This window comes from Misgurnus anguillicaudatus, chromosome 11 (genome assembly GCF_027580225.2).
Source record: "Misgurnus anguillicaudatus chromosome 11, ASM2758022v2, whole genome shotgun sequence".
Classification (NCBI taxonomy): domain Eukaryota; kingdom Metazoa; phylum Chordata; class Actinopteri; order Cypriniformes; family Cobitidae; genus Misgurnus; species Misgurnus anguillicaudatus.
The window spans coordinates 30,063,785-30,091,702 of record NC_073347.2 but is presented as its reverse complement, the minus strand read 5'-3'; the positions used below and the strand labels follow the sequence as shown (position 1 = coordinate 30,091,702).

The window sequence follows — 27,918 nt, the reverse complement described above, 5'->3', positions numbered from 1 at the left end:
AATAGCAGGGGAATATTTTCGGGGGACTGCTAATATCATTGCGCGTCCTGCATTTTTTAGAGCAATGCTAATGGTCTAATCAGATTCAATGGATTGTGCTAAGCTATGCTAAAAATGGTAGCGCCAGACCCGGAGTTCGGCTGAATGAATTCCAAAACGGTAAAAATCAAATGTTTAACTCTAAGGGAGCTGGAAAATGAGTATATTTTCAAAAACAGTGGAGTGTCCCTTTAAGGAACAGGCCGATTGAATAGTATTAGCGCCCAATGACAAAAAAATTAAATAAAAAAATCCAAATATCGGCCACTATCACTACGTTATATGCAACGACTGTAGCCAGCACAATCCCAGTAAATCATCTCTAGTTACTTTATACGAAAAGATACCAGCTGTGCATTGGAGTCAAATCATCTTGTCAGGGTCAAACCCGTGCTTGCAGGTCACTACAAATATTGCTTTCCATTGCAGTTGTTATAGCAGAATAAACTGAATAGTCCTTCCTAATATTACAGATATGGAAGCTATAAATATGCATCGCTAGTAGTCTATATAAATACGAATATATGTTTTCAGCTGCTCTTTGCCCCCACTTATGCTGTGTAACAGACGATGGCATATACATGCAAGCTTATCTTTATGTGTCCCACTTTTATCCCCCAGATGTTGTTTGTCCTGCAAATATAAATGTTTGAAGCTAGATTTGAATCATTAGATAGCGTTGGCATGTTGACAACAGGCTGGTTAACCCTTTCTTCATGTTTTTATGACCCTTGTTTAAATGGAAATAGAGATTAGTGGCTTTTTTCAGAAAACAGGGCCACAGAGTCTGTTGAATGTTAACCCATACAATGCATTTGTCTGATTTATTTTGTTCTTGATAGCAATGTGAGGTCATGTTACATGATTCTGTACAGCACGTTATAGCACTATTTCAGGATGCCTGAATATTGGATATAGTTTTTGTGAACATGAAAAAGCCATTAGGATCTTTAGTGTCACCTTCACAACCTTTAGTTTGTGATCTTCTCTGCTAAGCAGAAGTGCTGTGGGATATGCTTCAATGCAATATATAAAATTATATATATAATTTTATATATACAATGCATTTTTATGTCTTTGTGGACAAATCAATTCTGTTTACCTCAGTGGAAGATCATTGTGTTAGCAGTGCAAAAGCTCATGAATTCAAACCCAGCGAACACACACATACTTGTAAAAAATGTATACCTTAACGCACTATAAATTGCTTTGGATAAAAGCATCTGCCAAATGCAAAATGTAAATGTATGACAGGGTTATAGAGGTGCCGTGAAAGCATATTTACAGCATACAGTATACACAGTATAGCAAGGCCATGATTCCCTTATTGGCTTTTTAAAATGGTTGATGTATAAAACATTTTCATGAAAACTTCATATTGTTCAGCAAACTGATTATGTGGACTATATAATTCCTGACATGTAAACTAACATGTTAACAGTTGGTCTCCGTATGGTGCTGTGCACTGGTAGACACAGCAGCCAGATGAACAGGTGTTTCACATCGTAACTGTTTCATATGTATTTTAGTACAGCTGAAATACTACAGTCAGCTTTATAAATATTGGAACGGAGGCACATTTTGTGTTTTTTTAGCTGTTTACCAACATTTATTACAGTTTAGTTACGGTCAATATTTTATGAATATTTTTCTTTATCATGGAGAGGATAATGCGATCATCCACCATTGTTATCTTTTAAGGACGTCCAGGATTTTTGTTGTTGTTGCTGAGCTCAACAATGCATTTGTTTCAGAATTTACAAAATTGTTGATCTGGCCACTACTAATATTCCTCCTGTCTGACTGATGGATTTTTTTTGTGTTTTTAACCTAAACATGGTCTGTATTACTTGCATGGAGATCTCCCCGAACCACATGATGTGGGTTCAGAGAGCCACAGCTTCCAAATGCAAATGTTAGACTTAAAATCATCTCCAGACCTTTAAAGGGATACTCCACTTTTTTCAAAAATATGCTAATTTTGCAGCTCCCCTAGAGTTAAACATTTGATTTTTACTGTTTTGGATTCGATTATTTGTAATAATCAAGGACTTTGCTGCCGTAACACTGCCCGAAAATAGTCCCCTTGGTAAATTTCGGGCAGTGCGTAATGTCACTACGCTTGCTGCAGCCATGTTACGGCAGCAAAGTCCTTGATTATTACACCGGAATGAGAGTATAGTCCTAGCCATATCTGCATAGAAAGTCACAACTTTTAATTTTTTGTCGGTCATAGTACATGATGTAACTACAGAAGGAACAAGTTTTAATTGGGAAAAACATCGAAACTCTACGGTTATTTTTAAGCGCAATGTGAAGGGTCTAATCAGATTTAATGGATTGTGCTAAGCTATGCTAAAAGTGCTAGCGCCAGACCCGGAGATCAGCTGAATGGTTTCCAAAACAATAAAAATCAAATGTTTAACTCTAGGGGAGCTGGAAAATGAGCATATTTTTGAAAAAAGTGGAGTATGCCTTTAACATCCTTCATTTGTGAGGAAATTATTTACCAAATAGACAATACTTGTCCATAAAATAGCTTTTAAGTCAACTGTTCCATTACTTTTACTTTTGGCCTATATTAAACGGCTGTAATTCCTAAACACTACATCTAATTTGGATGTGAATACCCTCTAAGTAAAGCTAAGAGTGTATACTTTGAGGCCTGTATTTATTATATGACTGTAATTGGAATAAATGTTAGTAAACAGCTAAAAATAACACAACATTTGACTCTGTTCCAATATTTATGGAGCTGACTGTATATTCACCAATGAGCATTTAGGACCAGCATTGAGAATTTGTTAATATGTAAAACATTCTATTTCAAATCTAAAATAGAATTAGAAATTTTGCATGTAATGTTTCTGTAGTCTAGCACTTTCTTACTTTATAAAAGTTCCTTTTTGAACAAATCCAGTGCACTTTATCTTTCTTTATGGTCTACAATCGTGATTTGATCCACTTTTTGGCCTGTAAGTTTAAGGAATGAAATGTCCATTTATATTTGTAAATGATCCCTTTGTGAGTAGTAGTTTGGAAAGGAGTCATCATGCCTGTCCTATTAAACACACCCTACTGCTTGTCTAACAGTCTTACATTGTTCTGTGAACGTCGTGAGAAAGACGCCCCCACTGCTCTTTCAAATGTCTTAGAAGTGTTTTTGAATAAATGTATTCTGCCGTTCTCTGTGCGAAGCATTAATGTGCTTTTGTCTTTCTCTCTGCTTCCAACAGATCTCTCTCCTCCAGCTGTCATCCTAAATTAGCTGAGCTCTGTGAAAGGGGAGCCGTTTCGACTGACCCCTTCTGCTTCTTGAAGCTTCAGCCGTCCGTGACTCCCAAATGCTGTCTGTCTTTCATCAAACCGGACGCTCCTGAAGAAAAATGGACTTGTAGTGAAGGTCAACCCATCACGCGGGGTAACTCCCTCTAGGACGTCTCTTGAACTTCTTGAGAAAGCTTGTCTAGCTTTCCTGAGACTCCGATGGGTGATCTATGACAATGTAACCGATAAGGGGACCAGAGTTCTCGCTTTCCCAAGCAGCTGCAAGCAGGATATGTGTTCGAGCCGTGGGTATCGACGATAAAACAAATCCTCCGCCTTCAATCAGTTGAGGGCTCCACTTACGTCATGCAGCCATCCGAGGAATTGTTTAACAGGAAACTGAAAGCGCTAAATGGGAGTATGGGACATCCAGCTACCAACACGCAGGGCAAGCTGGAGGGTAGCAGTAAATCGAACGGTACGCCTGCTATGCCTAAAATGGGGGTGCGAGCCAGGGTGACGGAATGGCCCCCAAAGAAGGAGGGTTGGGAAAGTCGAGGCTACGAGAGCACTGCCTTTCAGAATGGGCAGCCAGACCAAAGCGTAGAGTTTGGTGAATTAGGTGATGTACAATTGGACCCAGATTATTCAGATACGAAATATTCCCTGAGTGACCTTCTGAGTCGATCCCCTTTGAAGGGGCTTCATCCCATTCGACAGCGGAGTAACAGTGATGTGACCATCAGTGACATAGATGCAGAGGACATAATGGACCAGAATGCCGTCAACCCGAACACCGGTGCGTCACTGCACCGAGAGTACGGCAGCACATCCTCTATTGACCGGCAGGGTCTCGGCAATGACGGTTTCTTTTCCATGTTACGAGAATATCGGATTGACAGTCTGGACCATCGTAGTGTCCCACCTGCCGGCTTTCCAGAACTCCTGCGCTACGACACCACCCTCTCCCCTAGCTTGCAAACGGCTGCTCAGATAGCCCGCGGTGAGATCGTCCGCATCTCCGGCTACGACTATGTAGACAGCTCGCTCCTCTATAGCCAAGAAAGAGAGAAGTCCTTCATGCGTCGCCTCAAATCGGACTCATCCGAGACGTCGCTGTTCAGGAAGTTGAGGACTATTAAGAGTGAGCATGAAGGTTTCCGGCTCTCCACCGAGCAGGATGACCGCCGGCCGCTCAGCTTTCAAAAGTGTTTTGCTCACTATGATGTCCAAAGTGTCCTGTTTAACATCAGTGAAGCTATGGCCAGTCGAGTCAGTCTGAGTCAGAGGAAAAACATCACAACTGGAGCTTCTGCAGCCTCACAGTACCAAATCCCAGGAGCTGGTCAAGTGACTGGTAATTCTGCATCCTTGTTCGAATCGCCTTTAGGCAGTCGAGAGGACCTGAACCCTAAGGAGAACCTGGATGCTGATGAGGGTGATGGGAAAAGCAATGGGTTGGTGCTCAGTTGCCCGCACTTTCGCAATGAGATTGGTGGAGAGGGTGAGAGGAGAATCTCTCTTTCGCGGGCAAACAGTGGGACGTACACTGGCGGAGGAGAAAACTGTTCTTTTGAGTCTTCTCTAAGCTCCCACTGTACCAATGCTGGTGTGTCTGTCCTGGAGGTTCCACGGGAGAACCAGCCTATTCACCGTGAAAAGGTCAAACGCTACATCATCGAACACATCGACCTGGGAGCGTATTATTACCACAAATATTTCTATGGAAAAGGTAAAACTTGTTTTAGTACAATTTTTTTGTAGTTGAATATAACATGACATATAAACAATTCTTGATTTTCACCACAGGGGGACTTTAAATAATTTCTTAAAAAAGTATGTTTTCTATGCATTGGTTTGTCATGATGATGTGTGTTAGACATTTTGAGACGAGAAACACTTGTGCCAGTGATGATGGAGGTGTGAGAATTTTCTCCTGTCCTTTGGTTTGTGATTTGTCATGTGAGCCAGGACAGGGTGAGGTGCAGCTGTTCCCCTCAGAGGAGTGGCAATGGTTGAGAGAGGGGCGACGGAAAACTCTTCTCACACGTCGGCCCCTCTGCTCCTCATTAAAACACCTCCGTCTGTCTGGAAACAGAAACGGCGAATGATACCTTGGCTCGTACAGCACAACGTCATCCACGTTCAAGTGGGAAAGCGTCTGTGGCTGTCGGACTGTTTTTGCTCTGTATGTCTGCACATCTGCACAGTCCTGAAAGGATTGAGTTACCCATTCCTGCACTGTGGCAAACAGCTGCTCCGCCTCTTACCGTGCAGAAATTCATCTTATTATTTGCCTGTGCTGAATAATGTGAATAATGAGTCTCAGACTGTGGCTGAAAGACACGATTGTGTCCCGTACGCTCGCTGGCTTTCCAGCCGTAGCGAATGAGCCAATTACAGCTCAACTCAAATGACGATAAATCACCTTAGCCTGCTCGTTCTGTTGGGAAATAGATAATCATCCGGTGTGCTGTCGCTGTAGTTCTGTGGAGCAGAATAGCTCAATTTCCTCTGAGCACTGGAACTGCCTTCATTTCTGTGTGTCTGTCTTAAAGACGCTGATTAGTATTGTGCGTTTAATGGTTGATTTTAGGTTGATTTTAAGTGGAAAGAGTTTAAAGTCAACATAAAGTCGAAACTGACCCTGTTAACTTTCTAATTAATCATGATTTATCATCAGTGCAGTGCATACACAAGTGCAAAGAAGTGTTTTTCTGCTAAATCAATCTTTACAATGTAATAATTTGAATCTCTGTTGCTAAAGTTACTTTTATTTTCATTTGATGTCATTAAGGCCTCATTGGCTATTGGATTAATTACTAAGCAGTAGGGCTGTGATGATTAATCATGATTCATACTAATAATGCCTGTCTGATATCGATTCTGAAACGCAAAGTCCTTATCAGTCTAACATCACTTAGTTTATAACATGCATTTGAAAAAGCAACACTCGTCAAACATAATCATGATAAATATTCTTTATTATCATGAAAATACCTGAAAAGGTTTGTTATAAATTTGGGTGATTCTCACAAAATCCAGATTTAGAAGGTGTCCAGCATCAGAATTTTTAAAAAAGCTCTTGAAGCCAAATTTTTTTGCACATATAATATTAAGGTCTGAATAAAAATTATCATTACCCCAACATGATATTACATTAAATATATGCATTTACAAACTTATGTTTCGGTAATGAGAACTAAAAAGTTGTCTAGGTACTATGACAAACAAAATTTCAACTTTTATTTGGAGAGAAAAAATAAGAACTGCTTACCTGGTAGCCATCTTGAGTGTCACAGTCAATTATGTCCCTTCCAACAATTTTTTTTTTTTAAATGTTCCTTGAGGGCTTAAAAAATGATTGAAAATTGTTGCGGAGGATGAGAAAATTGGTCTTGGGCTCATTTATATTCCTTATTGTCTCTACATTTACCAATGATCACCAAATACCACGTTTCTTTACTGTAAATGTTTATAGTATAACATGCACTAAAGCTTATAATTAAAAATATTTCCATGTCAAAGAACCCAAATCCATTCATGGACACGTTGCGGTAATGAAAATTTCCCCTTAAAGGAACACGCCCACATTTTGGGAATTTAGCTTATTCACCGTATCCCCCAGAGTTAGATAAGTCCATACATACCTCTCTCATCTCCGTGCGTGCTGTAACTCTGTCTGACGCAGCCCCCGCTAGCTTAGCTTAGCACAAAGACTGGAAATGCATGGCTCCAGCTAGTATACTGCTCCCAATAAGTGACAAAATAACGCGATCATTTTCCTATTTATGTGTTGTGATTTGTATAGTCAAACCGTGTACAAATAACAAGGTGATATGAGACACAGCGATCTTTTAACAGTATACATACTGAGAACTATATTCTCTGAAGACGAAGCACTGCCGCATGGGCGGAGTGATTTGCACAACTCTGACCGAACTCTCTGCTCCTCACCAGGGGCTTCTCGTGTGCTGCGAGCAGATCACTCCGCCCATGCGGCAGTGCTTCATCTTCAGAGAATATAGTTCTCAGTATGTATACTGTTAAAAGATCGCTGTGTCTCATATCACCTTGTTATTTGTACACGGTTTGACTATACAAATCACAACACATAAATAGGAAAATGATCGCGTTATTTTGTCACTTATTGGGAGCAGTATACTAGCTGGAGCCATGCATTTCCAGTCTTTGTGCTAAGCTAAGCTAGCGGGGGCTGCGTCAGACAGAGTTACAGCACGCACGGAGATGAGAGAGGTATGTATGGACTTATCTAACTCTGGGGGATACGGTGAATAAGCTAAATTCCCAAAATGTGGGCGTGTTCCTTTAAATGTGGAAAAAATAAAATTGGTTTGTATGATCTAATTTGAAATCATTTGCAAAATAGTACATGAAGAGATGTTTATAACTGTATGCTGCTTATTTTGACAGCATTTACTTTTATTATCAAAATGTTTCATGACACCTCATAAGTCTAATTTCATGAGAATCACCCATATATGCTTATAGGCATTACATGGAGCTGCGTGTGTAAATGGTACTTCTTCTGCGGTGCATATTGAGTTTTTGCACGAGAGTGCCCTCTGGCTTTTGGATGTAGCGGCATTTCACCGTAGTTTCATTGAGAAGCATAGCAAGCAAAATCGCACAATGTATTGTCCCAGCCTTACTAACCAATAGCCAAATAGTTATTCAGACGATTTGAAGGCTGCTTTGTTCCAGTTGACTCTTTTGTTTCTCTCTGAAATGTGTCACATTCAAATTGGTTGTTAATTATAACGTAATGTTAACGTTAAATTGAATGTGTCTGGTATGTCATTATGAAATAGAATAGTAATCTTTCTTTATTTGCCAGACTGTATTATGATTTTCTGATTTCAAACTGACAGTCAGACTATTGACCTTTCATAACTCATCCGCACCCCATCAGCATCTTTACAGGGACGTGGAAAGGACAGACCTGTCAACACCTGTCTCTCCCCAGAGCCACTATCTCTTTTAACACCCTTTTCTCCATGACGCTTTTATCACCTGGGGAGTACAATTGATTCCATTAACTTTCTCTTCCATTTCCTTTTTGTACAGAGACGATACATGATCAGAGCGAATGCAAGATGCGACATGCCCACTTGAAGTCCCATTTATTCACATTATCTTGTTAATCCATTAGTGCATGCATATTTTGCAATGCATTTCCTTACTAGATTTGTTCATTTATAATCACCATGGTTACAGGCTCAGTATTGATGAGTGAGTATGATGTTACTCACTGGTTAGGGAGTTTAGGCACTTTCTCAACATGCGTTCTTCAGCGATCTTGTGTCTTTGTGTTCTCGCTCTACGACATCATTACCATCGAAGTTCAGTTCCAATTCTCAAGAACGCAAGTACAGAGGACGCATGAAAATACTCAGATGTGTTCTTGATATCGAGGGTCGAGTGCAGACTTGCGCGCTGAAATCACTTTTCGCCCCAGAAGTCATTGTGGCAAAACAATGGCGGAACAGGAATATCTCACACATATCAATTTTCACAAGTGTGTTCTGTGTTTTCGCGACCTTCTGAGTTTGTTCTTCCAAGGTCGCTGGGCAAGACCGATCTCAACGAGAACGCAAGTCTGTTCTTTGCGTTCTTGGAATTGAGAAACAGCCTTAGTTTTAACCTTCCGTGATAAAAATTGCTTTAAGCTCTTTGCGTTTTATATTCTAAATCATTGATAAACCATCTAAACCAGTTCAGAAACTCCAGAAACTGGTTTTAGTTAGATTTTACAGCAGTGTTCTAATAAAGTGGATTTTGAAGGGCAACTAGTGGATGTACGGTAAGGCCATCAGGTTTTTCGACTTACCTTGGGAAAAGTGCTATAGAGGCGATGAGATGAAGTGGATCACAGTTGAAGACGTATCCTGGTGCTTCTAGATTCTGTTCTTCACCGCTGGCTTTGAGCTGGATTAAGAGCTGTTTGCTGAAGACTTCATCAAATATCTTCTGCTGTCTGATGTTATATAAAGGCTTCTTTGATTTTCACATCATGCTCTGCTAGAGATATTTTGCCCTATTTTTCATGTGGGTTTTTATCAATTGGTTTTTAATCAATGCCTGTTGACAATCACATTGCATAATTTTGGCCTGAGGTTTTTGTCACGGTATCCAAATCCAAAGGCTTTACTGAAATTAGTATCAAAGAGAAAGAGGTTAAGCCCTGTCTGCTTTGTTTTTTTCTGTTTATAATCTGTGGCGGAGCATAATCTCAGATTTCACTGCACAATATGTGATGCAAAAATCCCTCGATCATGCCACATTCATGCCATTTTGGAAAGAAAGGGAAGTTAGTTAACCAACAGTGGTCCTGAGTTCATATCTCTTTAACTTGTCCTCTCTCAGACAAACAGCAGAGGAGAGGCCATGAACAGCCCTTGCTGTGGAGTTTAAATAGGCAACTTTTGTTGTCAGATGTTTGATATTCTCTAAAAATTGTATCTGTTCTTAAAAACTTGACCTCATCTCTCTATTTCTCTCAGAGCACCAGAACTACTTCGGAGTGGATGAGCATTTGGGTCCGGTGGCCATCAGTGTGAGGAGAGAGAGGTTAGATGATGGAAAAGATAAAGAGGGCTCACAGTTTAACTATCGCATCACCTTCAGAACAAGTCAGGTAAATGAAAGGACAGTTATTTTCAATAGCTGGGTGATTCTCACGAAAACTTGGTTTTAAAAATGTCAAGCATGAAAATGTAAAAATTGCTTAAATTTACATTTTTTCCCACCAGACATTAAAAACAAAGTCTGGAGTAAATGGGAACATTAATTTAAAAACGTTTACTTATCATTGAACACTTTTTGTAACATAATTTAAAAAATTAGTCCTAAAAAATCTCATTACCGCAACAGTCAGGAAACATCAACACTGACATATTTTCAAAATGACATGACAAACCTGAAAGAACATAATTTGGAGATTCTGCACATGCATTTAAAATCAAAGTATTATGCTTCTATTAATTAAATTAACATTTAATAAGCATCTGTTGCGGTAATGATAATCAAAATGTCGTGTAAGCATTCTGACAAGACAATATTTCAAATTAACTGTAAAAAAATGATCTAACCTGGTAGCCATCTTGAAGTAACTGGTCCATGTGCTTTGTCACTCAAAATCAAACTTTATTAAAATTCTGTATGTGTGCTTAAACTGTTCTCAAAAAGTGTTGCGGAGGATGAGAACATCAGGCATGGACACATCATTTTCCTAATTTTTCTTCATTATTATTTCAAATGTATATTCATTAAATTTTTTTTCTTTCATATAAATTATTATAGCAAAAAATACATTTATTTTTTTTTTTAATATTTTTGTGTTAATTTGATTAAATTACAACATAACGCATGTTCAAACACAGTCGGACACATTGCGGTAATGAGAATTTCAGCAGAAAATGAGATAACATTTCCAATTATAAATTCTTATGTTGAAATCACACATTGGGCAAGGTAGAACACAGTATTGTGTTAATTCTGATGCTTTTTAATGTTACTATATTACACATTTTAAAGCTAAAATCATTAGTGCCGTGGTGTTTCAATGGTTTCGTGAGAATCACCCAGCTCATTTTTATCCTGCAGTATGACAGATTGATTTATATAAGTACAAACATTTAGTCAAAACTGCAAGTCTGAATTAAAATGAATGAAATTACAAAGACTGTTACCACAGGACAATTTCCAGTTTTTACCTGAACACACATAAAAAATGTTATTTTTAACTCTGTGTTTGGGCAAAAAAGTGACTAACCCAACCTGTTTGTAATTTAACCTATGCTGGGTTGTTTTAACCCATTGTTGGGTCAAATATAAATATTTTATGTGTAAAAGTTGGGTTTGTCTCTTTTTGACTTAACGGTGGATTAATGGCGGGGTGCATGATCTCTAAAAGCCAATACTGACATTTGAAATCACCTAAACATACACGCCTCTAACCCAAATGGGTCTCACCCCTGTTTTGATCGTTACTCACCTATCGAGAAGGAAAAAGCAACCTCGCCGTCCAATCGCAGGCCTTCCCACTCCTTCAGCGCTGGAAAGCTGATCCTATATTCACACGGGTCCTGCTTCTTGCCTTGTTGTAAGCATTTTTTTTGCTTGGCAGATGGCTTACTCTTTTTTTTTTATGCAACACATGCAAACAAACAGAACAGACAGGTCACTAGGGTATCACATACAATTGTGTTGTCCATATGCAATTAACTTTATGTCAGGGGTTGCTCTCCTTATAATATCGGAAGAGAGAGAGAGAAAAAAATAAAATAAAATACAAATAAAATAAATAAAACCATCCACCAGGAAAATGTCCAAAAAAGGTCTTCTCATAAAAAAACACAGACATTGCAGTACATTTACCACCTCTCATTATGTTCTTACTCTTTTCGTTTTTATCCGCCATGTCAGTCTTTCAATCGCTTTTGGCTAATGTCAGACATGCGCACTGAACACTCTCTCCACCGCATAATGAGAAGACACGCCCCTTTCTGCTAATTGGCTACAAGTTTGTTTTGTTATTCGGCCCGACTCAGTTTTCTAAAGCATTTTTGAAACATTGCGCATCCTGCTTTTAAAATAACCCACCTTTTTCGAGTGAAATTACAAAAAGTGTTCCTCTCTGACCATTTAAATGATGAAAATATAAAATACTTCAAATATAATATTAAAAATGATTTTAAGTAATTGCCCTTTCTAAGCTGTATGAATTGCATTTACTTCCCTAACGCAGCTATATTCTGAGTAAATAACAATTCTTCTCTTACTTACTGAATCATTGCTAATGAAGCTCAGACCGATGCTGGCTTTGATCTTCAGCTTTTAACAGTAATCAATCTCAGTTGTACACAATTATAAAGCCTGTTTTCGTTTTTTACATGGCCTTGACTTGCATTAACTGCAATCTCAAAAATGACCCATGAAAGAGCTCAAGATAGACTACAACTTAATATCAGAGTTCAAGTATGAAACATTACAGCAGTGAGAAGATCGGTTTGGTTTCTAGAGGTCAATTTGGATAAAAATTCACAGACAGTCCTTGACCATCTGTGAACTTTTATCCAAATCTACCTCTTGATTTTGAATTTGATCAATTCTGTTTTATCAGATTTACACAGTTTAACTGTATACAAATATTTTTTTCAGTCTGGGGTAGGGCTGTCACAGTTATGAAATTTGGCTGGCGGTTAATTGTCTAAGAAATTGTGATGATTATGACGATTAATTGTCATAATTGAACGATTAATTGAAATGTAATTCTCATACATTTTTTCTTTGTTTATGAAATAATTTTCACACATTGTTGTGATTATTTAAATTAAATATTTTGCAAGGTTTACCTAGAAATAAATATGAATACACATAACACATATTTAAAAGTTATCTGATCCTGTCTCATTATACAGGCGGTGCAGCTCCCCCTTGTGTTTTTTAAAGAGATGTGCAATCATTGTGGTGATCTGAAATCATCGCGATGAGGTCAAACAATCGCGACGAGATGATTATTTAAACATTGTGACAGCCCTAGTCTGGGATACATGTATGTCAAGCATATTTGAGCGGGGACTGGGTGCATGTGTAAAGATTGTGCTTTGCTAAACCTATAAATAAATGATTGAATAGATACAATGACTTAAAATTGGAATTAAAATTTTATTTTGAAAGATTAGAAATCAGTCTGGTCTGTTCTGTGTTTATCTCTGTCTGCTCTTTACCAGTTGACTACCCTGCGAGGGGCGATTCTCGAGGATGCTGTGGCCTCCACGGCTAGGCACGGTACGGCCCGTGGTTTGCCTCTGAAGGAAGTTCTGGAGTATGTGGTGCCTGAACTGAACATTCAGTGTCTGAGACTGGCTGTCAACTCACCCAAGATCCCTGACCAGCTTCTCAAACTGGATGAGCAGGGGGTGAGTCTGTCTATCACTATATTAAGACATTGGTATCGATGTTCTGCTATCTGCGATAAGTTAAACTAATGAGCTATATAAATAATGTGATTATTGACATTGTGTTTCTCCAAATTGTATTTGACTTAAAATCACTATGCATATGGGCTCAATAAAGAAAAACATTTGAAGGGCTGTTTTACCCATGAATGAGGATGAACCAGCAACACTTCAGAGAGCATCTGTTAAAGCGGCTTTAGTTGGTTTCTGAAGGACAAAATGAGCCAATATCATGCCAAGCATTGATCAATAAGAGCTCCGGTCTTGCATTGATTTTTCAACTCTTGAGTGGAAATCCGAATGAGAACCAATGTACCAGAATTACTTTTTATTACATAGGTGGAGACGTTCAGTTATTGGCCTCTTAATAACTGCTATTTCCTCATTGCTCCATGAGGGAGTGTTTACTGGAGATATTGTTCACCTCTTTTCTCATGTGTTAAATAAAACCGTATGTTGTGTAGTGTTGAACATTTCCTGCATGTGTGTTAAAGATATTTAGGAGAAACTTGCAGTTCTTGTTTCATTAAAAATCCCTGGCAAACAATGGCTTTCCATTACCAAGTGCAGTAAGTGTGTTTTTGTTGGACTTTTAAAGGGATAGTTCACCCAAAAATGAAAATTCTGTCATCATTTACTGTTCTAAAGACCACAAAGGAAAATATTTTAAGGAATGTTTGAAACCAAACCGATCATGAGCCCAATTGACTTCCATAGTAGAAAAAAAGAATACTAGAGGGATAAAAGTGAATGGGGCTCATGAACTATTCCTTTAAAGATGGGAAACACTCCGAAAGTTCCCAGGTTATTTTGGTCATAATGTTTGTGTGAATGGAAGTGTGCCAGGACCCTTTACAGCAACAAAAATAGAAATAGCCCAAGGAAATTTCCCTTAATGGATGCGAAGGCACTTTATTGGCAATGTTTTTTATGTTTCCCTGCAGGGGTATATATGGGTTTGTCCCAAAAGAATTTTAGGAGTAAACATGCATGGGATTTAAACAGGAAACTCATTGCTACAGGCAAAGTACCTAAGCTCTCTCGATTACCTCTTGACACTTCCTTTTTAAAAAAATTGGAAGCTCAACCAGAGAGTCTGAGTATGTTTGTGTTGAATTGCTACCCACCAAGTGAAGCGGTATTATTGAGGCCATAAGCTTATGCTATTCATTGTGCATTTTTCTGTTTTAGCTGTTGTAATTGAGGAACTCCGAGATGCGAACCTGCTTAATGCATTTTCTTTCAAAAATTAGATAATGATATTAACCGAATGCAGTTGTAGCCTTGTGGTTAGCGAGTCGGGCTTGTAACCCAAAAGGTGCTGGTTCACGTCTCACGGCCAGCAGGGTGTGACTGTAGTTCCCTTGAGCAAGGCGCCTAACCCTAATTGCTCCCCGGGCAACGCACACTCGAAATGTGACCTCTGCATTTAACCCATCCTAGTGAGTAGTGAACACACGCACTGCAAGTCGTGAACACACACACATACCCGGAGCAGTGGGCAGCTATCCTAGCGCCCAGAGAGCAATTAGGGTAAGGTGACAAGCTTGTCACTACCATATGTTCATCAAATACTTTCTCTTCAAATCTGCTTAATTCCATTTAAATCCCATTTAAAAATACTGGTTTGTTGACAGAATTTAAATCCCATTTAAATCCCATTTAAAAATACTGGTTTGTTGACAGAATTTAACACAAATTGATTTTTTAGCAAAGTCCTCTAAGTGCAAAAAATAACAAAATAATAATTGGATAAACGACAGTGTGCGAACGTCAAGGTGCAAGAGGTTTTTTTAGCCGGTTAAAGGAGGTTTATTAATATTTTTTGGGTATTGACTGATTTGTAATTTTTGAGCCCTTTACCTTAATTCTGAAAAGACAGTGAAGAGTGACAGGATGATTTTTGCCAAAAAGCTTTCATGCACTTTGAATGCACTTTTAAAGCTCATGTAACACATGCTGTTTCTGCATTTCTGATCTTAATCTGGAGTACCTATAGAGAAGTATTACATCCTTTATATCTCGGAAGAGTCTTTAGTTTAATCAGATTTATAAAAGAAAGATTTGCTTTACCTAATCTTTCCGATAACGTACGAAAAAATGAAGAAGGAGGAGTTATTCCGCAGGAGGAACGAGTATGAGTCATGCAACACTATACAACACTGTTTTAACTTATGATTCACTACATGTTCGTTTCATTTATATAATATGCACGCGCCTATTTCCAACATAAGACAGAAGTCTTACTTACCGCATGCAACTCATGACTCGGTTGGGAAAATCCAGTGCATCAAACACACACGCAAAACTCCGCTGCTACCCCGGATAATAAATATATCCATTGTTTCCATAAAGCTGGATTTCTTCTCCTTACATCCAAAAACACACTTCATCTTTCATGCCATTGTTGAGTTTTGAAATTAAACAAAGCTGTGTCGCGTGATAAGATGTTTGCAAGTTCTAGCGTCTCCCGCTGATTGACGGGTAGGCGGAGTTTTCCGGGGGAAGTGCCCATATAAAGAAGTGATACGTATAGAACTCCCTGAAACGTCAGCTGGTCCCATAATCGAAAAAAACTTTCCGAAACTTGTACTAACCCTGGCGAAGTGCACAGAAATACTCTGTAACAAGCCCAACTGCTTTTTTGACACTTTGCCTACGTTTAGCACGAGGAAACAACTCTATAATCGTGTTAATAAGTCAGAATGTGTGATTTAAAATTGAACCACCCCTTTAAAGCTCACGTAACACATGCTGTTTCTGCTCATCTCATGTTAATCTGGGGTACTACCTATAGAGTAGTATTGCATCCTTCATATCTCCGAAGAGTCTTTAGTTTTATCAAATTTATAAAAAAAAGATCAGCTCTAGCGATTGTTTCGGAAAAGCTTGACGCGTCCATCGGAAAGAGTGAGTCACGAGCAAGCAACACACACAAAACATTATCCCACTATCTCTGGATAACTTATGATTCACTACGCGTTTGTTTCGTTAACATTATATGCACTTACGTGCCGATTGGCAACAAAACACAGACTGCTTGTGACTCATGACCCGATTGGGACCGCCCCATTTCAAATAAATCCAGCGTTGAACAAACACACACTCAAAACTCTGGTGTTACCTCGGATAAACAAACTATATTCATTGTTTCCATAAGGCTGGCTTACTTGGAAAGCTAAACAAGGCTTTCTTCTCCTTCCATTCAAAAACACTTCTTCTTTTGTGCCATTGTTGATTCTTGATATAAAACAAAGCTGTCACATGCAGTGATGCCTCTGACTTCTACTCGAAGGAACAATGATAATGATCGTCCTCGTTCTTGCTCTTACTTTGATTGACGTGTGGGCGTACTTTTCCGGGGAAAGTGCTTTTAAAAAGAATTATGGGGTCACTAATACTGTACTAAACGGGTACCCATGTTTGAAATATTTTTCCACGAAACTTGTAGGAAAGAAGAGGCGTGAGTTGTGCCTTTTTGACACGTTGCATTTTTTTTATGAGGATTACAACTCTTTAACTGTGTTAACTCTTTCCCCACCAGCATTTTCACAAAACTTTAATGCCTCCTAGAAAATGCTCTTCTTTAAATATATAAACACACAATATATTAAATGAAAGAACAGACCAGGGCTTTGAACCAGAATGTTTTCCCAATTGGTTTGTTCCGAACAGAAATTTTAACGTTTCCGGTTTTTGGTTCAACCCTAAAATTGACAATCCTGAACCGGTTAGAACAAAAAATAAAGTTCCCGAACCGGTTAATAACGTTCCATGTCAGCTGTGGGACATATAAATAAGTAGGCTGATCATTAGGACAAATTCCAAATGGCGCTTCAGAAAGAAGATGCAGCATAAACAGTCGCCTACACATAAAGTGAAAATTATGTTGTTTTTCAGTGCTTTATTCGCCAAATGTATTTTATACATCAAGAGTTCTGATCTTTGAAGGGCATAGGGATAATCACGTATGATTGAAGTTGGACCGGACAGATTCAAACGCATGTGCGTCTGTGCGTACAGAAAATTGTTAATTTTAACGCCTTTTTGCGGTTAAATTGTTCAAAATCACTTAAGTGTTAACATTTGCAAGCCTTTGAAACATGTGCAAATGATCAACTTTTACCATATTTAAATTTGCATTTTAATCCGCGAATCGCATGCGAAAGACCTGGTGGATAATAGCGGTATTGCGGATTGATGAGGTAACTTGTCAATGGCGGAGAAAGAGTTAATAAGTCAGAATGCATGAAATACAGTAAAAGCCCCCCCCCCCCCCCCCATTAAAAATGCCTTATAAAAATGCTCATTTACAAGAAAACATGTCTCAGACAAGAGAGGGTTTTGCATCTGAGCTTTTCAAGTACTATTGGGCAAATGTTTTTCACCTATAATGTTCCCAAACTTTGTTCTGCTTTATTCTATAAAACGCTTACATAGTATATTACAAAAAACTTAGTAATACACACGTCTAACTCAACTCTTAAAAAACTTCTAATAGCTTTATGTGAGAAGCAGTCCAGAAATTAAGTTGTTGTTCTCTGGTAATGTCTCTATCTGCTTGCTGTCCGGCTAATTTGTGCTTGTGCATATTTAGACATAGTGTGTAAATGACAGAAATTGCACTGACTCGTAAACTATGATGCATGATGTCAGCTTTACTAGAGGAGATTTTTGGCATCACCTTATGGGTAATTATTTACATCCTGTTTATGGCAACAACATATTTTGCTTGAGATGAGAACTGCTGCACGTTCAACACATTTGCTGGTTTGGGAACCAACGGTGGTCTTTGCCTCCAGGGAAGCAGGTGCGATAAACAACACCTATGTAACATAATGCGCTAATGACCTGCTGTCTGTCACCAATACGACCCTGAGGGAAACACACAGAAGAGCAGAAATCATATCACATTACCCTGGGCTACGGCAGGACAATTTACTGCTCATTTGATGATAATAGATAATGAACAGTCTAGCTTTTTATTTCCTCTGGTTGTATGTGGATGACAGATTATTGGGCTGCTTAGAAGTGAACAACTTTACTGTTTCCTATTTAAGTTTTTCTTAAAGGGGACATATCATATAAATCTGACTTTTCCATGTTTAAGTGCTGTAATTGGGTCCCCAGTGCTTCTATCAACCTAGAAAACGTGAAAAAGATCAATTCAGTAACTTAGTTTTGGTAAACCACTCTCTGCAAGCATGTGAAAAAATAGGTAATTGAAATTTGGCTCCCTCTGTGATGTCAGAAAGGGATAATACCACCCCTTTATCTGCACTATCCAAGCTTGACACGGCCATTTAGTGCAGAGATCAGCTCATTTGCATGTGAAATGACACACCCAAAAACTGCACTTTTTGCTCGCACCTATAAAGTGACAATTTATCATGTTATAATAAATGATCTATATGATATTTTGAGCTAAAACTTCACATATGTACTCTGGGGACACCAAAGATTTATTTTACATCTTTAAAAAGTCTTGTGAAATGTCCCTTTTAAATAAATAATTTTTTAGAGATTAATGTTTAGACCTTTCAATAGAACTGTGGAGGAATGAATGGACAAAATACATCTAAAAACCTAAGCATGAGATAAAGTGGTCGCTGTTGCTGTATATCTGATCATCTGTTTTACTGGAGATCCAGTTGTGCTGGTGCCTAGCTTTAGTTGTGAGAAGTCAACAGGAAATAAACAGGCAGATTTCTGCCCTAAGGGCTAATGGGTGCAATACAGATCAGTGATGATGTCATAGTGGTCACAATGGTGTTATGTAAAGCCTTTGGCTTAAAGGGAAAACCAGAGTACGCCTGTCTTTCCCTCCATCTTTCGTCTTTCTTTTTCTCTTGTGGCATTCATGTGAGAGTCAGGCGGAGATGCCGGTGGTGTTTGACTGAGCTTGGATTGTGTTTTCGCTATCAGTTTAAATTTCTGGCCCTAACTCAAATGCCCCAAAAGCAGCATACTGGAAAAGGCCTTGTGGTCTTTCCTCTTCTTTGGGTTGTCCATGTAGGTAGTGCATTACAATTTTGAGTTATTTTTTGTTAAACTTAAAAATATTTTTAAAGGAAAACACCACAGTTTTTCAATATTTTACTATGTTCTTACCTCAACTTGGCGAATTAATACATACCTATCTTTATTCAATGTGTGCACTTAATCTTTGTACAGCGCATCGTGAATGTGTTAGCATTTAGCGGATAAAAAATGAGAACTATATTGTATGGCGGAAGAGCACTTAGTTTGCAGCACTTTGACCTCGGCGCACAGTAACATCATCACTCATGACTCCTCCCCTTCTCACTTAAACTTCTGCAATATTACTGCACCCGAGGTCGAAGTGCTGCAAACTAAGTCCTCTTCGCCATACAATATAGTTTTCATTTTTTATCCGCTTAAAAAATCGCCACGTTTTATTTTGTGCCATCATGTAACAGTCTTAAAATAGGGAAAACATGGAAGTGTTTGGTGGCTTCTAAATTAATTCCTGTTTGGATCCTAAGGAATGAATGGGGCTAGGCTAAATGCTAACACATTCACAATGTGCTAAACAAAGATTAAGTGCACGCATTGAAAAAGGATAGGTATGTATTGATTCGTCTGGGTTGGGGTAAGAACATAGTAGAGTATTGAAAACTGTGGTGTTTTCCTTTAAGTTGAATTATCTTTAAATTTTAAAGCAGCACAAACACTAGGGATGCACCGATAGGATTTTTTTGGGCCGATACCGATTTAAACAGACAACTTCTGGCCGATACCGATATTAAACACTTGTACAATACTATACAGTTGGTCTATTAGCTAGTTTATTTCTGCATCAAATTTTTTTTTCTGAACATGGATTGGATCTAATTAACATTCAACTGACCAACATAATAAGAGAGGCACAAATTAAGCTAAAACAAATATAATTAGACAGCATGACAACCTTCAAAGGTGGTTTTTGCTATTCAGCATTTATTTTATTAACAACAATAACAAATTTTTTACATATAATGGATTTCTTTATGCAGTTAATTAATAAACAATCAGTATCAGCCTTTCTCGTGCTATTGCCGATATGCCGATGGTTTCAAATTCATCAAAAATCGCCCGATAAATATAGGCGGCCGATACATCGGTGCATCACTAACAAACACTAATGCTTTTAAGTTGAAACAACAAATATTTTTTTACAGTATGGTAACAGTGGCACTCTGTATATATTAAACATGCGATTGTATCATAGGTAACATCAATGAAGCGTACTGCAGTTCATTGTTACATCCAGTTATTAAAGAAAACAGTATATACTGCACAGCATACAGTCAACAGTATATTATACAGTAATTGGATGCTGTTGATGTTGTCTTTGCTACTGTAGCTGATGTTATTTCTCGAGTTATATTTGACCACTGTGTTTTTGTAGTTTCAAGCGTTTGTTTTCTCACCTGTTTTTATTTAAAAGAACCTGTGTTCTTCTGGTTAGCACACATTCGATAATGCAGTGCCAGAGACTTGAGCTCAGGTCCGGCCAGCATCACTTCTCTGTTTATTTGTTTGTGAATGATAAAACAAAAGGGGTTAAGTCGTCTTTTTAAACCCAAGCCCGATGTGTATCTGCTTCACTGCACTTATCCCATTGTGTGTGTGTGTGACCTTACTAAAGCCAAGTAAGACTGAATCTACTCTGTACTACATTAAATCTGACTGAACAAACGCTGTGGAAGTCACTGGATGCTCCGTAATCCGAAACAGTCGGCTGATGGTTTCAGAGAGCAAGGTCGTCATGACAACAGCATGGTTCAATGCTGGGAATACTTGACCCGCGTAAGAGACTAGAGTCGTTTAAATATCAGCTCAATTGTGCCGAGAAGCCATTTCTCTTTGCCTCATCAGCCACGCTTACTGTGTTTAAACTGGGTTAGAGTTGCATTAGGAACATCATACCGCTGTGAGGTTCAGTGAGGTTTACTAAGGCTGTTTCTGCTATTTCAATTTGGATTGTGACCGAATTTTTACTACTTTTCATAGAAAGAACAAGCTAAATTCTGTTTTTAGTTTACTTCTCATGTGATTGTTTTCAAATAAAGAATAGCTTAAAGGACAAGTTCGGTATTTTACACTTAAAGCCCTGTTTTCAGATTGTTTATGATGAACAGTTTTGACTGAAATTTGGACATATGATGCTGGCCCGAGAATTTTCGGGTGTTGTTGTTTCACCTCCCACCTCTGCAATGGCTGCATAGGTGCACTGGAACAATCCTTTCTAAAATGCATTAAACTTTCGTTTACAAAGACGTGAAACTCACCGAGTGGTCAGGGGCGCTCACCGATCCGCCTACACAAAAATCGCTGCAAAAGATGCTTTCCAACAGGTTTTATCTAGTTTTGTCCAACTCCATTTTCTTGTATTAGATGTGCTGTGAGGTATGGTATTACTCCGGGCCGGGAACGTTGTATGTATTCTTGCAATTGGCAAAGGTGGATTATCGCCACCAACTGGGCTGGAGTGTCTATTATTCAAGCTCTCAACGGAAGAATGGACGGGTGTGAGGCGTTTGGAAAAATAGGTCCATAAGTTTACAACGAATGGTAAAACACCTGTTGGGAAGCATCTTTTGCAGCGATTTTTGTGTAAGCATATCAGTTAACACCCCTGACCACTCGGCGAGTTTCACGTCTTTGTAAATGAAAGTTTAATGCATTTTAGGAAGGATTGCTCCAGTGCACCTATACACCCATTGTAGAGGTGGGAGGTGATACAACAGAAACCAAAAATTCTCGGACCAGCATCATATGTCCAAATTTCAGTTAAAACCGTTCTATTTCATCATAAACAATCTGAAAACAGGGCTTTAAGTGTAAAATACCGAACTTGTCCTTTAAAGGGATAGTTCAACCCAAAATCAGTTCAGTCACCCTTAAGTTGTTCCAAATCTGTATAAAATTCTCAGTTTTGCTGGACACAAATGAAAATATAAAAATTGTAACCAAGAAGATTTGGTTTAATATTGACTTTCATAGTAAGAAGAAAAAAATAATACTGTGGTCAATGGTGCCCTGGATCTGTTAGGTTCATCTGAAATTTTTGTTAAAAAATTCAAGAAAGTTTCAAATTTGGGTGAAGTATCCCTTTAAAGCAGCCATAATTGATTAACTGATGTCAGCTCGCCACAAAGCTGGTCTGTTTTAATGCTTTTAATGGAAAGGGCCTTTGGGCACTTGTTAGACTTGGAACACCAGCTAAACCAGGATAACCATACCACCCTATAGGCTAGATCAAGGTTTTTTATGTGAAATACTTTTAATGCCATTTTTTCCTAGATGTGATATAAGTCTCAGATATGGCTAGAATGTGTCTGTGAAGTTTCAGCTAAAATACCCCACAGATCATTTGTTATAACATATGACGGTGGGAGCAAAAAAAAACCCACGTTTTCATGTCTGTACCTTTACCTGTAAATACAGTCTGAGACAAAAGTATCTTTAGCCACATTAGCTCTACAATGTGCTAACAAACAGATTTAGAAAAGTCAGTGGCTGTGGGCGGGGCTTTATCAGTGTAACATCACATTAACAAGAGAATCAAAACAGCATTTCTAATGAGACTGCTTTGGTTTAAAGGCGGAGTCCATGATGTTTGAAAGCCAATGTTGATATTTGAAATCACCTAAACAAACACGCCCCTACCCCAATAGAATCTGGACCTTCTGTTGATAGACCCGCCCCACACATACGTAAACCGGCATTTGATTTGATTGGCTATAAGTGTGTTTTGGTAGTCGGCCCGTCTCCTTTTCCAACGCGTTTTTCAAACATCGTGGACTCCGCCTTTAATGGGGATTAAAAAAGAAAAAAAGGGTGTATATTTTATTGTACATTTTTTGTGTTCACGCACATACATTGATGTCCAAACACCTTGAAAAAGTGGATTTTGTATATGTGCACTTTAACTCTTTCACCGGCAGCATTTTTTTAAAAAGTTGCCAGCCAGCGGCAGCGATTTTCATGATTTTCACCAAAGTTTAATGCCTTCAAGAAAATGTTCTTCTTCAGATATATAAACATACAATATACCAAATGAAAGAATGAAAACGTTTCATCCTACCTTGAGTAGTTATTTTGTAATCAGCTTTTGAATATGGGTAGGTTTCTGCAAAAACACCACATTTTGAGATAATTCCATTTTTGTGACAGACTTTTCATAGAGATCCCATTCAGAGCGATCTTTAAAACAGACACGGACATGCAGCAGCTTGCCAGAGGGCAATACTTCCGGGTTTAAAAAGTTGCGGAATTGGATAATAGCGGTATTGCGGAAAGACGGAAATACTCGTCATTGGCGGGAAAGTGTTTTCTCTTGATTGACGAGATATCTCGTCAATGGCGGGGAAAGAGTTAAAGGTTAAGTCACACGGCTTTGTGTAGACATTACCATTATTCTGTAGTGTCTAACGTACCATACACATCTTGCTTTTAATATAATAAATGTGACATAGAGAATGTCGACCGGTTCTTTATTCTGAGATGTGTTGTATTAGTCAAATATAATCTCTCAATTTCCATAATAGTTGTTAAAGGAAAACACCACCGTTTTTCAATATTTGACTATATTCTTACCTCAACTTAGGCAAATTAATACATACCTATCTTTATTCAATTCGTGCAGTTAATATTTGTACAGCATGTCGTGAATGTGTTAGCATTTAGCCTAGCCCCATTCATTCCTTAGGATCCAATCCGTGATGAATTTAGAAGCCACCAAACACTCCCATGTTTTCTCTATTTAAAGACTGTTACATGAGTAGTTACCCGAGTAAGTATGGTGGTACAAAATAAAACTAGGCTAAATATAAGGCTAAATGCTAACACATTCAAGCAGCGCTGTACAAAGATTAAAAGTGCACACATTGAAAAAAGATAGGTATGTATTAATTAATCTAAGTTGAGGTAAGTACATAGTAAAATATTGAAAAACGGTGGTGTTTCCCTTTAAAATCCCAGAAATAATTGATGTATTTGATGTTCATTCATTGTACCATATGTAATAAGTGAGTTTCTGATTGTTTTGCAGCTCAGTTTCCAGCACAAAGTGGGCGTCCTGTACTGTAAAGCAGGTCAGAGCACAGAAGAGGAGATGTATAATAACGAGAACGCCGGGCCGGCGCTAGAAGAATTCCTGGATCTGCTCGGTCAGAGAGTTCGACTGAAAGGCTTCACCAAGTACAGGGCGCAGCTGGACAACAAAAGTATGTTCTTACAAGGATCGGTTACATTAGGGTGGTTTAGTGGTATTTTAAACCTGGTTTCCAATAGTTAGGCTAGTGTTGTTTGATGTATGGATTTAGAGGCTTTTTAACTTGTCAGTTTGGGAAACCATCTGGCTATCCAAGCATCGGTTTGACCAAATTGGGTGACAATTTTTGACGTCATGTTGTCTTATGTTTCATGTGATGTTTCTCTTATATTGCTCAGACAAAATGATTGTAGATGTATATATTAGCTATACATTTGTACATCTGAAGTGTTTCCCAAGTTTTTACAATGTATTCAACAGTGTGCACTTCCATAATTGAGATGTTTTCTGCATATTTTGTGCGAAGTATGTTGAAAAGGTGAAATAGAATGAAATAGTGTAAGTCCTTTATTAACACACAGTAAATTTGAGCATTTATTATTCATAGTTGTAAGTCTCGAGAACTTTCAAACTATCACAAAGTAACACACTTAGTTACAAAATGCACAAGATAGTTTTGATGTCAATATTGTTTTAGGTTTAGTGAAAAGGCATACCTGTGCTATTGCTCTACTGTAATGTTGTTGATAATATTTACACTTTTTTTAATCCAGCGGACTCAACTGGCAGTCATTCGCTCTACACAACTTACAAAGATTATGAACTGATGTTCCACGTATCCACACTTCTCCCCTACACACCCAATAACAGACAACAGGTCAGTGAAGACCTCATTTATTACACTTTCCAAAAAAAGTCAATTTAAATCGTTTTGGTCAAGTATGTTATACATTTCTGTATGAACAATTTTTGCATTACACTTTTTACAAATGTTCTGGATGCCCTGTGACAGAGTTGCATGTTGTGAATTTACTTTCTATTTAATTTTTAATTTAATTTTTAATTTAATTTTTAATTTTTAATTTTTAATTTTTAATTTTTAATTTTTAATTTTTACTTTTTAATTTTTAATTTTTAATTTAATTTTATTTTATTTTATTTTATTTTATTTTATTTTATTTTATTTTATATACTTTAATTCAATCCTGATCAGTGGTGGCTGGTGACTTCTTTTTTCGAGGGCGCTTAATGCGAAGTTTGTCACAACATGTATGTAGCCCGTCATGTGTGTGGTTCATAATTTCAAAATATGTGTTCTGCTTGTCGAGAGATCCTGTGTGCATAACGTGTCTTGTTAAAATAATTACCTGCTGCAGACGCGTATAAAGGGTTTATGAACGTTTGCCAGATACTCGCATAATCTCATGCATAATCAAAGTTTACTGTTAAGGGAGTGACTTGCGTGTATTTTGTGAACGTGAGTGTTTCTTTTATCATAAACCCTTTATTTTGACAAAATACGTGATGCACATGGTTCACATGACGCAACAAACACATATTTTGTAAACGCAAGTAAAACAGATGACACTCCAAACGTTTATTTTGAATTTGCGCCCCTTGGATGAGCAGTCACAAGCCGCCACTGATCCTGATGAATAAAATCAGGTCACAAAGAGGGTAAAATGGGCTTCGGAAATATCTTTTATGCTTTTCATGAACAATTAGTTCAGTAATTTGACCAGTAATCATCTTTTGCTCATATGCTCTAAAAAAATGCTGGGTTATTTTCAACACAGTGTTGGGTCAAAAAGGGACAAACCCAACCTGTTGGCTTGTAATTTTACTTATGCTGGGTTGTTTTAACTCATTTGGGGGTCAAATATAAACATTTTCTGGGTTAAATTAACCCAACATCTGGGTTTGTCCCTTTTTGAACCAACGCAAGGTTGAAAAAACACAGCATTTTTTGGAGTGTAGCATTGCCGTCTTTGTTTTTTAAAGCTATTGTGTGTGGAAGTCAGCTCGGGTCTTTCATACAGCTTATCCCTGAGAGCGGCCATGATGCCTGTCAAACGATAACAGGTGGAATGAATGAGTTTTGTTGGAGATGATCTGATAAGATTTTGGTAAGGATCCTGCAGGTAAGGATCCTGCAGGATCCTACAGGTCCAGTCAAAGCGCTTATCTAAACTACTATCTATGGACTGTTCCTGTTACCTCCACATCCTGCACCTAAACTCTACTGATGATTGAGAACTTTAGAAAAGAAAAGAAATAGTCTGTAAGGGGATCGCACACCGGCCGCGCAGCTCAGCGCCGCGCCGTTCTAAAAAAATGTAACACATTGTTTTCTAATAGTGTACGCACACCGGCGCCGACAGGTGGCGCCTGTCCGCGCCGCCCAGCTGTGACTCTGGAAGTTGTTTAAATCCCTGTCGCGCCACACAGCGCCACTCACATAGTTTAACATTACATAACATCATATTTGTCCCACATCATTAATGATTAACATTGGCTGCTAACGTATATTTTGCATTTTGAAGTAGATGCTATCTGACGAAGCTCGCGCTATTTAATGTGCACTTCTGGTTTACAATACCTCCGAGTTCTCCTAGGCGCGACGCGACGTGGCGCTGCGTTGCGCTGAGCTGCGCGGCCGGTGTGCGATCCCCTTAAGAGTCAGCAGCTTAAATATGTTCAGTTAAAACCAGTGCGGTCAGTAAACAAAGTCTACATGTATTTGTTTGTTAAGAAGAAAATAAGAATATTTTACTGTCAGCTGTCATTACTGAAAAATAAACCCCATCAAGACATAACGATTAAATGACCTGTTTGTGTTTCTTTTCCAACATTAACCATGACTATGAATGTCATCAGTATTTTAAGTACATTTTCTCTGAAGTGAAAATTGCTTTGGCCTATTCTGATTACACCTTATATATTTATTTAACTTTAAAAGGTTATGTGGAGGAATTTGGTTTGCAGGATTAGACGATTTTCTTTCTTTTTCTTCATTTTTAATTCTGTTCAGTTGTGCAGGATTAGCATATAAATCCCTGACCGTATGATTCCAGAAGACTCGAGCACAAGTTATCATCTCCTCTTCTTATCCATCTTGTCTTACCTATAATCCTGTTTGTTAAGGGCCCTCTCAGACACTGATAAGAAGACGCACAATTAATCTAACATTGTCCAGCAGGTTTCAGGGATATTAATCTGAAGTTCCTAACACTGTCACTGATGAGTCTTCTCAAACATCTAGAAAAGTGACTGTCTCTGCCAAAAAGATTATTTTATTATACTTACTGAGATGAGGAGATTTGAGGAAGTCTATGGGGCATTTGCATGCATCAGTGGTGTCATTAACAGTGTCATAATCAACCCAGATGGCTCATTGTAACATTATATGACTCTATTATTATAAATAGAGATGCGCCGATATATCAGCTTGTAATCGGTATCGGCAAATACCACTATTGGCCATCAGCAGATCGCATCAGAACTCAAACTGTGTGATTTATTTAATTGAGTGAGAAAGACAACAGTTTGTATGTTTTACATAATAAT

General features: G+C 38.2%; 1 protein-coding gene across 7 annotated transcripts in view; it reads left to right on the top strand.

The window, feature by feature from the left end:
- Positions 1-27,918, top strand: part of LOC129415542 (signal induced proliferation associated 1 like 2) — a 150,229-nt gene that overhangs the window by 50,227 nt on the left and 72,084 nt on the right. For all 7 annotated transcript variants that reach the window (XM_073873514.1, XM_073873515.1, XM_073873513.1 and 4 more), the window contains 5 exons: positions 3,276-5,038; positions 9,831-9,964; positions 13,062-13,250; positions 24,349-24,523; positions 25,125-25,228. In XM_073873514.1, coding sequence (XP_073729615.1) covers positions 3,673-5,038; positions 9,831-9,964; positions 13,062-13,250; positions 24,349-24,523; positions 25,125-25,228 — 1,968 coding nt within the window. In that variant the 5' untranslated portion in view covers positions 3,276-3,672. The remainder of the gene's footprint in view (positions 1-3,275; positions 5,039-9,830; positions 9,965-13,061; positions 13,251-24,348; positions 24,524-25,124; positions 25,229-27,918) is intronic.